The sequence below is a fragment of the Podarcis gaigeae genome, assembly GCF_964106915.1.
Source record: "Podarcis gaigeae genome assembly, chromosome: 5".
Classification (NCBI taxonomy): domain Eukaryota; kingdom Metazoa; phylum Chordata; class Lepidosauria; order Squamata; family Lacertidae; genus Podarcis; species Podarcis gaigeae.
Genome location: NC_139681.1, coordinates 51270983 through 51284621, shown reverse-complemented (window position 1 = coordinate 51284621; position 13639 = coordinate 51270983). Strand labels below are relative to the sequence as shown.

The 13639-nt window shown below is 41.9% G+C and overlaps 1 protein-coding gene and 1 long non-coding RNA gene across 30 annotated transcripts in view; one reads left to right on the top strand and one right to left on the bottom strand.

Annotated features, from left to right (window-relative positions):
• LOC310845815 overlaps positions 1–13639 on the top strand; it is a 36228-nt gene that overhangs the window by 8693 nt on the left and 13896 nt on the right. Inside the window, exon 2 of the long non-coding RNA XR_014564970.1 lies at positions 4919–5153. This is a non-coding gene — a long non-coding RNA (uncharacterized lncRNA). The remainder of the gene's footprint in view (positions 1–4918; positions 5154–13639) is intronic.
• The window catches only part of ABLIM1 (actin binding LIM protein 1), a 217240-nt gene continuing 209797 nt past the window's right edge, over positions 6197–13639 (bottom strand). For all 29 annotated transcript variants that reach the window (XM_083741312.1, XM_083741302.1, XM_083741303.1 and 26 more), the window contains 2 exons: positions 11002–11082; positions 6197–10886 (listed from right to left, as the gene is read on the bottom strand). Coding sequence is in view for 1 of the 29 variants with exons in the window: in XM_083741314.1 (XP_083597440.1) it covers positions 10773–10886; positions 11002–11082 (195 nt within the window). In the remaining 28 variants the exon portion in view is untranslated. The remainder of the gene's footprint in view (positions 10887–11001; positions 11083–13639) is intronic.

The window sequence follows — 13639 nt, the reverse complement described above, 5'->3', positions numbered from 1 at the left end:
TTTCATGATTTTTGTCAGTAACCTTAACCCAGCAAACGTAACCCAAGAGTTTTTGATTCGCTATGTATGCTGACTCTGTACCATTTTGTTATTTCTTAATAGTTTACACATCTCCTTTGGTCACCAAAATGCTTTTATGAATTCATATCTTGTTCTTCCTTGTATTATGTCTGCAGCCATTTCTGGCATTTTCATTATGTTTACACCTGCAAGGTAGGCTACTTTGCAGTGCATTATGCCATAATTCATAGAATCATATAGCAGGATGGGGGCTCAAACTCATGCAGGAAACTAGGGTTGCAAACAAAAAAAGAGGACACATTTGCCAACTTCTGCTTTTAACTATGGATCGTTATGATGACTCTCATTTTACATACCCCTGAAAAAGAGGACGTGTCCTGGAAAAAAAGGACATATGGCAGTCCTAAGAAACATTGGGCTCATCTGGGATGTGACTGCAGGACCTCTTGCAGCTTAAAATCCTTGATACAAAATTGGAAGAATATGGCAGTATAGTGGCTGTTTAAAGCTGACATAGGCTCTTGACTTTGCTGAACTCCTGGGCCCTTAAAAATAAAAATCATAATCTGTAAATGATTTTTTTGAAAAAGGCACCCTCTTGAACAATTCATGACACTTTCCCTTTATCCAAGCTACAGAACCCAATCTGGACATGCTCCCAAGGTCCTTCTACAAAAGACAGGACTGAAGTCTTATTTAGTTACAGCTTCAAACCAATAAAAGCACAAGCAAAGATAACAAACAAGTATATGGTGTATATGTAAATAACATTTTTGTTTCAGATTTCTCCCCTTGCTTTGGAGGAAACAATTTTTTAAACAGATGTGGTAAAGGGGGGGGGGGACACTTGAAGTCTTATGTTGTAGTTCCTAAAGGAAGTGGTCCCAAGGAGCCGTATATATTTAACAGCAAATTAGTGCTGACATTTGACTGTGTTTCAATCAGATCTAGTTTTTGGCACTGTTATCTGTATTTTTAACATGCTGTGAAGATTCACTTTACCAGCTGCCCTGCTGGGTTGGGGAACGTAGTGCATTCCTTCATCATTACTCAGGGGTCAGAAACTCAGAATTATTTTAGTATCAGGGAAACAGGAAATAAAATGAGGCTTTTAGAGTTTGAAGGGGTTTTTGTTTTGTTTTTTGTTTAAATGGGATTAAAAGTCTGCTAGTAAATTCAGATATTAAAGAATGCCAAGAGAGAAGGATTTGAAGCCCCATTGTGAGGGTTAATAGTAAATGAACAAACTGCTTCTTCGCATGGTGGCAAATGTTGTTCATAATGAATAGAATTATCAAGTTTGCTATTTAAGGCTTCTCAAATATGAAGCAACTTTGGGGCTGAAACTTTCAAATTTGACATTTATTCTGAAATTCAGTTGTTAAGTTTTGCAGATCACTGACATGTTTTAGATGTGAGTTGTGACACTGCTAGTTTGGCATTGTGGTGCATGCCACCTTAAGCCACAATGGCATCAGTGGACATTTTTTCATTTGCCCATGTGTTTGAAATCAAACCTGGTGAGCGAAGGCACAGCACTTTGCAAGTGCCGACAACCAAGCTGATTAGTACCAATGATAAAGTCTAATGCCTTTTCAAACATCCTGGTGACTGTATGTGGTTTGCAGGCACTGCTAGTCACCTGAGAGATGGTACCTGCAAAGCCCACTGTTGGCCCAGCTGCATCTTTAGCTGCCTCTCAGATGAAAACAGATGGGGCAGGTGGGCTTCACTTGGCCAAAATAGTGTCACAGACAAAATGGGGAAGCCTAAACATGAGTTGAAGAACAGAAACTGAATATTTCACTTAAAAATAGGGATCCTAGCTCAGACATGGACTAACTTAAGGCATGTGGGATCTACTCTCTCTCCCAACCCCCAAATCCTAGTCCAGGCTGTGTGTGCAGAGCTAAGCCAGTTACAGAGCTAAGACAACATCCCTTGAGTTATTACCGGGAACGAACTGTATGTGCAAATATAAACCTACATGTGAGTTAGCACAGAACAGAGATTCTAACAGCTGAATTTAAGGAGAAACTTTTCGCTGCTGTTTTTATGGCAGCAAGAGTCAGAAACTCTTGCTGGTCTACTGAAAATCAGCCATCAGTCTACCAATAAATAGATCTACTTCCTGCCCACACTTGTCCTAGATTCAGATACAAATTCCCTCTGAGCATATTGGCTGAGTTTGCCATTATGATCTGCAAGGGATTCATCAAGGCTTCGTTCTTTCCTCTTTAATTAGTGCTGCTGTTTGTGTTGCCAACACCTCTTGTGGTTCCAGTCTGCAGCCAGCCCTTCAACAACAGACACACAGGCTCAAAGCACCATTATTGTTCTTTTTTCCTGGGTATGCACATCCTAAGTACCTTTGAGATGTGCCTTTTGAGCCCACAAACCCTCAATGCAGGCTGCATATGCAGTTGCTGGTGTATGCTGATGCTTACAAAGAAAAGGCCAGATGAGCAGCTTTTTCTGTGGCAACGCACTTTTAAAGTAGGGTGGTGAGCGCAGCTCTGCCCGCTTCCAGCCATCCATGTCTGATGCACAGCATTCATCCTGGTCCTACTTCCTCCAGGTTAGGAAAGGCATAGTTTAATCATCAGAGCCACTTACTGGACATTCAAAGAATTGACACGTTAGGGTTGCCATATGTCCTCTTTCCCAGGACACATCCTCTTTTTTTCATGGGTAGAGCTGTCATAGTGATCCATAACTAAAGGTAGAACAAAAAAAATTCCTTCCAGTAGCACCTTAAAGACCAACTAAGTCAGTTCTTGGTATGAGCTTTCGTGTGCATGCACACTTCTTCAGATACGTATTTTTTTTGTTTTGACTATGGCAGACCAACACGGCTACCTATCTGTAAAGGTAGAAGTCTGCAAATGTGTCCTGCTTTTAAAAATATGGCAACCCTATTTCTTGGAATGCTTTGGAGCCTCCAACTTATCTATAATGTATGGTGCAGAGCAAGGGAGAAAAATGAATATTTGGTCTGTGTAGTATGAATTTCAGGCACACGTGTGACTTTAGCTTTAAGAAACACTTTAGCTTTAAGAAACACGTGTGACTTTAGCTTTAAGAAACACTTTAGCTTTAAGAAACACTGTTTTGTTTAACAGCTTTGCATTATTTCCAGAATGGAACAATGATTCAGAGCACTGTAAAATTTATCCTTATTATGCCTGTCTCACTCCTCTTTGTTCTGCAGCTTCTACCTCTGCAGCATCAACAACCCTTGTTTTATTCTTCCAGAACAGACTGCACCAGCAATTGCTGCTGCAAGGGAGTTTTAAAAAATACATTAATGCAAGACTTATCAACCTGGCATCCACCAAGGCATTATTTCATGCCCTGAGCATGAACCTTGATCCTCTGATACCCAAGCACTCTTTTTCAAACAATTTCTGGCATTTTAAGAACCAGAGATATGAGGCCAGATGTACAGACACAATTGTTCTCAATTTTTGTGAGAAATTTGCCTGCTGTGCCTCCCCTTAACCCCCCCCCAATTCCTGTATCAAGAGAAAGGTGTGTGAGAGAAAAGAGGTGAATGAATGTGGTCTGTAACAGGAAGATACACACTTGGGCAATGGAGATGTGCAGTGAGTGTGTGCATGAAGAGAATATGGTGTGGCACCTTGTATATTTTTCTTGGAAGTGGGAAATGCTCCTACAGCAACAGTGTGTATGTGTGTGTGATCAATATTGTGCAATCTCCACACTCAGGGAACAGCAGGACATAGCTGACTTCCATGGTAAGCCCGAGGTTGTCTGAGGTGGGGTTGAGTAAGCAACAAGGGCTGTATCCTCTTTAATTTTGCATTACAGTGGTACCTCGGGTTACATACGCTTCAGGTTACATAAGCTTCAGGTTACAGACTCCGCTAACCAGAAATAGTGCTTCAGGTTAAGAACTTTGCTTCAGGATGAGAACAGAAATCGTGCTCCGGTGGCGTGGCGGCAGCAGGAGGCCCCATTAGCTATAGTGGTGCTTCAGGTTAAGAACAGTTTCAGGTTAAGAACGGACCTCCGGAACGAATTAAGTACTTAACCCAAGGTACCACTTTATGCTGTCCCCATTGTAGCCATGTTGTTTTTGTGCTTTCCCATGCTCCTTTCCATGGCAGCCATTTTGTGATTCACTGCACCTTCTCAAAATTCTAAATACGACTACTGATCTGAAAGGTTTGACGGCCACTGCATTAACCCCTCTACTGTGACTTGCATTATGACTTGCTCATTCACATCCCTTGCTCTACTGTTAGGTTTCCAATGAAGCTACCTATCTACAAATTGCAGGTTTCATATTCTTTAGCTATTATGGGAGACCTGAGGCAGCAGAAAGGGTTTTCTGCCTGTTGCAACCTGAGAACATGCACAGGAAACGTCCAATCACACGCTAAAGGAGATGTTGGCTATTTTGCAGAAAGCGGGTCATCCACACTCACTTGACACACTTAATCCTTGCAAGCCACAGCAGTGTGAACTCTGGGAAGGCAATCTTGTGGAGTAGGCATAGGCAAGCAGTATAATGCTGCTGTGTAATTAAATTTGGATCCCAGAAGTATATATAGTAGCTTGAATTTTTTAAAAAATGGATCACTATTCTTCATCAGTAGCAGTATTTTTACTGGATAATGGTATTGATTTTGAATGCAACACACCAGTTGGGGAAGGAGTGAAAAACAAGAGTAGAAGGGAATGGAAAGGATTTCAAAAAGAAATGAGGATCTGGAGGGGTAAAAAACAGGCCAACCTCTATCCCACCCGAAGTCATACACGCAAGGAGGCAGGCAGTTTTAAAGCATTTGACTCTTTATTGCCCTTCAACATGAAGAATGTTACATGTAGTGTTGCTTGAGCGCTGACCTGTGCTCTCATTTATCCTTGACAGATGCCCATGAGGCAGGTGGTTGTAGCACCTTGGATGCTTCTAGTGAGCAACTTGCTTCATCAAAGCCTAAAGGTGAACTGGGGCCTTATGAGTTCCCGCCATCCATTCTGTCCCTCCCAGGCTCTACTCGCTACCTGAAGAGTGTGAATTCTTAAAGGACCAATCTCTGGAATGATAGCTGGAGCTTCTCCCTCCTACAGCCTCTTGCCATTGGGCAGACACAGAGGAAAGAGAGGTATGTGGAAGGTTCTCAAAGGGTTTTGGCTCAGCTTCAGTATCTGGAACTTGGTGGATGGTGGACAAGCCCTGCATGTGGCAGGCTGATTCTCTTCTGACTCTAATGTCAAAGTTGAGGCCATGGCAGAATAGGACTGGGAAGGCCCAGGTTCAAATCCCTAGTAGATGATGACACTGACTGGATGACCTTTGGCTGGTTACTATACCAAAGCCTAACCAGCCTCAGTGTTGTTATGAGACCAAAGTCCCCAGAGCTGTGGGGTGTGGACAAACATTGCCCCTTGTTATAGTAGCAAGTACAGTAGTACCTTGGGTTACATATGCTTCAGGTTACATATGCTTCAGGTTACAGACTCCGCTAACCCAGAAATAGTGCTTCAGGTTAAGAACTTTGCTTCAGGATGAGAACAGAAATGGAGGCCCCATTAGCTAAAGTGGTGCTTCAGGTTAAGAACAGTTTCAGGTTAAGAACAGACCTCCAGAACGAATTAAGTACTTAACCCGAGGTACCACTGTATGTCCCTCTCATCAACTGATAACACAAAAGAGGGCCACTAAGTCTCAGCTGCCTCTACAATTGGCAAATAACAGGGCTGTAAAAAGTTGTTCCTCCTGCCACTGTAATGAGCTACCACAGAAGCAGAACAAGAATAATATTTTCCACGTATCCCATATCAGGAGAAGCCAATTCCCTCACATTGATTTATGGACACCATTTGACTGCCAAACTGGGGGCCCAGTGAGATCTGGATGATGGGCTTTCAGCTTTGGGACTCAGCCCCACATGTTCCAAAGCAATTTAACTCCTCTTTTCCTAAAAGTGCCCTCTGAGTGACTTTCCCTAATGCTTGTAGCCATGAAGGGCCTCTCTTTACCAAGGACTGTCCCACTCCCAAAATGCCCTCTCTCTTCCTGTAAACATTTGATAAAAAGCAACCCTTTGTCCCAAAGTACATCATCTGCCGTCAGTGCAAAATCTGAAAGGGTGAACATGACACAACTAAATACATGAAACAAAATATCCAAAGAGCACAATAAGAATAAAGTTCAAAACTTTATTTGTTTACTTGGTTTGAGTACAACAGTGATGTAGATTATAGTGGGGTGATTGGGTGAGATGAACAGCAATGACGGCCAATGTTTCGTTTTGCAGAAGAAGCAGACTTAACAGTATAGATAGGTATTGGTGATTTTTTTTTTCTTAAACAGAGGCTCCAAATCAGAGCTGTCCTACAACAAAGGAGGAAGAACAAACAAACTTAACGGAAATAATCTGAAAAAGGCTACTTGGTTGCATTCTGGAAATTGGCTGCCCAGGAAAGGGAAGAAACATGTAATTAAAAACCTTGCAGTTAAAACTTATCAAAATGGTGCAAAATATATCTCATTAAAGTGATCTTCCTACAGAATATTAATAAGGCTCCCTCACTACAAGGGTTGTCAGCAACTTTTACTATTTTGCACCAAATGATGTCATTAACAATACAAAGTGTTGTCATGGGAATACACAACAGTTGATAAAGGATCTTTTCTGACCTTGCTGGCTGAGAAATAGCCTAACTGTGACTCTTTCCATCAAATTCCATGGGATTTACATCAGACCTCGATTGTGGCAGTTGCTTCAATGACAGATTAGTTTGGAAAACAGGCAATGCAAAGTAGTATTTGTTACCCTTGAAGAACCAGGCCTGGGAGCAAAGAGCAGCATGAATTTGCCACCGATTTATACTGCTGAACTCCACCAGCTTGCTGAAGTTAATTACCAAACCTCCTGTTAATGTTCATGGGTTTGGAAGGAAGTCCCTAGAAAATAATGATCCGACTTATGCGGTGTTATCATTCTGACACATGGGTGAACATCTTCAAGATGTAATAATGATTCCACTCACCTGCCCCGAGAGAAAAGCATTTTGCACAAAGAAGAAATTCACAAAACTACCTGACACCCACATTATTTTCTTATGTCATGATTTGGGGTTAAACTATGCTTATTTGGCCACCTTTTCAAAGGCAGGAATTCAAGAAGGGCCTCTGTAGATTTGCCACTTTTTGGGGCAGCTATATTTCAGGCAGAAATTCAACTGGCATTGCTCCCCCCCCCCTCAAGGAACTGTTGGGAAAGCAACACCTGAAAAAAATAATTTGTTTGTTTACTTATTGCTACAGTCTCTTATTAGGAAGAGACTGTCATATTTGGAAAATAATGTCAACTAAAATGTTGCATTCTTTACAGTAGATGGAATTTGGGATCAGGAAGTAGAAATGTGTGAGAGAAGGGCGGGGATAGAGAAAAATCTCCTTAGTTAAGCACCAACAGGAAGCTCTCGCTGTGTTAGGACATGGCATTCTTCTGTGTGGCTGGAGCCTACAGAATATTGGTTCCCCACATGTTTAGAGGGCACATGAGATATTTTCCAAGTAGAAACCATGCAACAAGTGGTTCACCCACACTTTTAGCTTCTCTTAATCGCTGAGCTGAGGGACGTCTGCTCAGCATTTGAGACAACTGGGAAGTGATGCCATGCTTGGCAGTATAGAAAATGTGTAGAGTGCTGAAATCAGCTGGTGGGACTGGAAGATGGTTAATTTGTTTCACTGCATTCGGGATATACTATCTGTGCCCCTTTCTGTGAGACAGAGAGAAATGTATCTCCAGAGGTCATAGGCTGGAAAGCGGTAGCATGAAGAGAAGTGCAAAGCCAAATCAATGAGCTGTTGGATGTTGTGGCAGTGACAATAGCATGCCTAGGAATAAGGCATAGAACAGCCAGCCCATATATTCCTTTATAGATTAGCTTCCAAACCATTGTCTGATCTTGGTACAAATATCCATTTTTTCCTCCACTGAAAAGTGTGGCCTATTGCAGGCCATTAATCCAGAATGTTCTTTTGATTGTAAATGGCAGGGAGTTTGAACTAATGAGTCAACACAATATAATGATGGAAAGTGTTACAATAATGCTAATACGGATTGAAAGTTTATTGGAGCATCCCAATGCTGCTACAACATCATGTGGGATATGTGACAGATTTTAGTGGGTGAGATGTTTAGGTTTCCACATAACATGGCTAACCTCCCCTGCAGAACTGGGGTCCTTATTATTCTGCTGCCAGCACTATCCTCCTGCTAACTGATAAAGGATCTGGCATATGACTTTCCCAGGGAGCCACTTCATAAGCTGGTCATCAGTGTGGTGGTGAAAATGTTACCGCTCACTCTGCTTCCCAGAATTATGGTGCAGACATGTGGTAAGTTTATTTTCACCACTTGACCAGACTTTCACAAAAGACCACATGTTCTTCTACAAATCAATATATGATGCATGAAAGATCCTCTTTATGGGCTTGGATGACCAACCTATCAAGCGCTTCTATGATAACGCCTTTTGGCAAACGGTTCTCTCTGCTGAGCTCTTAAAATTAAGAGCAGGAAGTCCTGAATGTCCTGCTCTCAAAGGCATCCTTCAGGGGCTGCCATCCTATACATGCTTGAACAGAAGGAAGTCTCATTGAAGACAGTGGGCTTTACTTCTGAGTAAACATGCATAGTATTTCCCTGTAAGTGACATGCTAGTGTCAAATTTCTATTGAAAACAACAGTGAAAACGGCAACAATCACCACTCAAAGTAAAAGATAAACGTATCAAGTACATCCTACTGTTGGCAAGAAACAGCTCTGGAGTCTGTGAAAATATGTTATTAACTGTTCTGAAATGAACAGAATATGCACAGCCCTCTAAGCAGTTCTGCTAGATGGGGGCCACTTCACACAATGCTCAGGACTGCATGTAGATGAGGGAGCATCACTGAATTCAGAAACTGTCTTAGGCATTCCTTCTTCTAGGCACTGAGGATAAATAAAGCAAATAGCCTAGGCTGCAGCTTTGAAATATTACAAAAAAAGAAAACCCAAGCGCTCTAACTATGGATGAGCCTGTAGTTGCCTGAATAAAACCAAATCAAAAACTGGCCTGGTTGCTATGTCATGCTAAGCCAAATGCATGGGCTCCAGGAGTGCTTCACTTCTTCATGGTCCTGCTGCCATGCGACACTGTGCTAAGCAAAGACATGGCTCACTGGGTCGTCTGAACCCAGGCTTGTGGTTTAGCTCACTCCAGACTTAACCAGAAGTTGCAACCAAGATTTGCCCTATGATTCATGGTTTACTCAGGAGAGCTAAACCTTGAGCCTGGGTTCAGATGACCCAAGGCAAGGTTTAGCTTAGCACAGCAGTACAAGGACCAGGGAGGAGCAAAGTCACTACGGTCTCCTCTCTGGGAACATGTACAGTTGCACTGACTAAGCCATCATTTGGCTTAGCATGATATGCAAATCAGGCCATTACTTAACTTGATAGTGTGCTGTGTCATCAAAGCATCCAAGAAAGTGGCTGATCTGTCATTTTTTAGCAGCAAAATTTCCAGGAGGTGTCTTGTTTCATAGCATCTCCTCTACAAAGTGGATTAAATACCATTTTTTGGTCACAGACATTCTGGAGTTCAGCTGTACAGCACGCCAATGGATGTATGCTGGTATAGGCGACAGTAGCCCCGATTCAGTCGTTCCCTTGGTAATGGGATGGAACTTGCTTTGGTGTAGTCAGGTCCCTTCCCACACTATTGATGTTTGCAGGGTTGAGCCATCTTTGCAGGGATGATGTGATTATTTCCCATCTGCTAGACATCATAACAGGTGATGACAGCATGGGAAGCAACGACATAATTGCAAGAGCCCACATACTAGTCCTTTAGAAACATTACCAAAGCAGCATGTGGCTAGCCCATGCCCCATGGATTGCCACATGGCACAAGTAGCATCTGAATTAAGCCTACACCTGTATTTCACTTTGGAAATACTTTTCTCAACACAGAACGAGAAAACCAACTCTTTCATTTTTGGCTTGCTGCTCTTGTTAACACTTAGCAAACTCGCTTAAAGCCGGACAAAGGGAGGAGAGAAGACTTGACAACGAAATAAGATAATTTGTTCTTAAGATTCCTAGCAGATGTGCGCAAGTGCAAGCTGGGAGTTTCCTTGCAAAGAATTTGGCTGGTATGCAGCAGAACTCTGGCTCAGTGGCCTGCTTTGCTGATGGGCACTGCAACAATAATAGGCCATTTGAAGGCAAGGCCAATTAATTGTAATGGCTGTGCCCAAAGGATAAATATATTACACAGGATTCCTTCGTTAGCTACAGAATATAGTCATTCATTCCTTGGAGAGACCATGACGACGTAATTGTGGGTTGGCATCCTATTGGCACTTCCTGGCTCTATCAGCATTGCCCCTTGACCTTTAAATAAAAGTGAAGGGAAATGAGGGAGGGCAGAGCAGCTCCACATTATGTATTGATGCCATGTAAAAACTTTATAATGCATAAAGACCACTGCTGAGATTTAGAATGTCAACATTTTTGGGTCACAACTCTCTGGCAAGCTTGAAAGGCCCTTGCACAACTGCAAGGAATATATAGGTGCCTTTCTCAGATTTTCCCTTTAACCCCCATTTCCTCTCTCTCTCTGTCTCTCGTGGTTGCTCTCCAAAAAGCGTTTGAACTTAAGTATGATACATTATCCTATATGTGGTATTTCCTCCCCTCCAAAGGAGAGAATGGGATTCAGAAGAGTTTGGCTTTCTTCTTCATGTCGTTGCGTCTCCAGAGAGGTAATTTATCAAATTCCTGTATCGTCATGCCGAATATTTCTTGGAAAACCTCAGGTGCTAAGTGACGCTGAAGGAAGACAAGGAAAAGGGCAGCTATCAGTCCAAATGTTTAAACAAGAGACTTGTATCCTTTTAAAACCATTAGCCCAAACATCTGTTTGGGGAGTCTGATATTCTCTTACCTCCAGCCTGGTTCTATCCACTTCTCGTAGAATTTTACTTCGCCCTCTGTTGGACACCATGAGCAGTTCATAGGGGAATATCTGTTAATGGTATACAAGAAGCATTTATGTAGATTTAGAGCACCCCAAAAAGACACCATTAAGCTCACAAGCAGAATGCAGTCACTGTTGGCAGACAGCTTCAACTTCACTAAAAGGCTGCCTTAAGTATTTGAGTGTAATGTGCACTGTTTCCTTGAATCCTTTGCTCCTTAAAAAATAAATAAATCATACTTAGCAGGATGTCTATAGGAGTTCATTTTTGCACAACATCATACTAAAAATATATGTGGATTCTGCATATAATCCCATTTCATTTTCTGGATTATCCTTGATGGGGACATTGCCCATTTTGGTTTGTTCACATGAAAAATAACTACTTCATTAATGAAGGTACAATCGTTAGGTCTGAACAAGTATCTCAATCATGTGTCTTTTCTTCCACCCTTGTCCAGTCCAGTTGAAGCTGATTTTTCACATATCCACCATAGCTAGCTACCTAACTAACTTGTTCTGCTGATTCAGTGGTTTTCTGTGTTGTGGAATTTGCTAAGCAATTTAATAGGTGTTTCTTGATTAGAAGATAGTAATGGTGGACATGTTTCTCTTATACTAGACATAGAATCACAGAACTGTGGTGTTGAAAGAGACCATGAGGGTCATCTATTTGAACCCCCTGCAATGCAGGAATCCTTTGCCAATCATGGAGCTCCAACCCATGATTAAGAGTCTTGTGCTCTACCAACTGACCTATCCCAGCTCCATGCAGTAGAGGTTGATCTATTCTGCTAAATGGATCACTGTCCCACCAACCTCAGTCTGCCCCCAGTCAGCCCCAACTTGCCTGCCTTCTTACTTACAACTAATACACTGGCTGTCACCTTCCTCCTCCTTAGTTTGAGTTTTGTACGTGTAGGGCAAACAGGTATAGGGACAAAACTAAAATTGGCTCTGCTTGTCATTGGCTCTAGCTCTATCTACCATTGACTCCCTTTCTACCCTACTAACCCCCAATGGACACCAGTCACCACAGCATAAGGGAGGGATTGTTTTGTCCACACTTCTGCTTGTTCCAAAGCTTTCCCCTAGGAAAACCTACTCTTTAGTGCTGAATTGGAGCAAACGTCAATCAGGTTTTCCATAATGCGGAATATGGAGTACCAGTAGGAGAAAATGAAACTTCTAGTCCTTTCTAGCTCTATCAAGATATCTAAACAAGAGTTCTTTATCTGAGCTACTGGCTGAATATGCCAATGATCAGGACCCAATTTTCCTCTCCTTCAAGGTAGTAAGAGACTTTTGTCAATTTTTTTAAACTGTCAATAAAATGGTGGGACCCAATTGAGACTGCTAGTTGTTGTATCAGCTGCAACACCTAATGAAGATTTCAGAAGTACAATAAAGAAGATAAAGTCATCAAACATATACCACTTAGTTTATTGTAATTATTTAAATGATGTGTACTTTATATACAGCTTGGAAGAGAATTGGTAGTGGAATATGACAATTATACAATTCACTTTACTATATAACTTTAAATACATTTTTTAATGCTATACAATGCAACATAAAACTAACATACATTATTGTAACAAAATTAGCCAAAATTCCACAAACTTTGCTGAGAACTTTGAAGTCATTAATCATATTCTTTATATTTTACAAAACCACAGAGTAGTGCTCTTAAAAATATTTTGAGTCCAAAATTGGGCAAAATTCTCAGGTTGGTTGCTTTCATGATTGGCATCAAGCTAATGCTTCTCAGTACAAGGATTTATGCTAAACTTCCCATCTCCCATAAACTTCCTATACATGGCCTCCCCAAATCTGCTTTGGAGAGTTGAGGAATCCCCTAGAAGAGATTTAGGGAGCACCAGGCAAGGAGAGGCGGAAAGTTATGTTGCACAAGCATACATTCTTGTGCTGGTGGGACAAGTTCATTGGATACAGCCCTATAGTTTTAAAGATCAACTATTATGACAGTAGTGAGGAATTTATGACCTGTGGGCCTAATCAGGTTCAGCATGGGGTCCTGCTGCAAGGCTTTCCACCTGCCCTAACCTGATGTCACACATGACATCAGTGGTGTGCAGTGCTTTTTTTCAGCAGGAGTGTGCCAGAACGCAGATCTCACCACTCACCTCTTGCCTTTACATACTTTTGAGAAGCCTAAAATGAACATTTCAAGTCAAAATGGAAGCTGTCCAACATGTGTGAGTCTACACTTTTTCTTAAGATCCATGACTCCACCTAGCTCCTAGTTGCTCCTAGCTGTGACTGGTCAGGCTATGAGGTGGGGCCAATTCATAGTTCCTTTTCTTCAATCAACCCCTTGTGTAGTAGCAGCAGGCTTCAAGCTTTGCTGCCAGGTCTCTACCGTTGCACCTATGTGTAATTGTGTGAGGGCCTGAATATAAGAAAACGAGGAAAGTGGTGGTGCATTTATTTGACCTGCACCAGAACGAGGGGAAACCCCCAAACTAGCTAGTGAGACAGCTTGCTGTCGTTTTTTTTTTTTTTTTTTAGCACCTCTGCAGGCGGTGAACATGGCTTCTATCAAGCCGGCATCTGTTTAGGGCTGCCTTGAGTCACCTGGTTG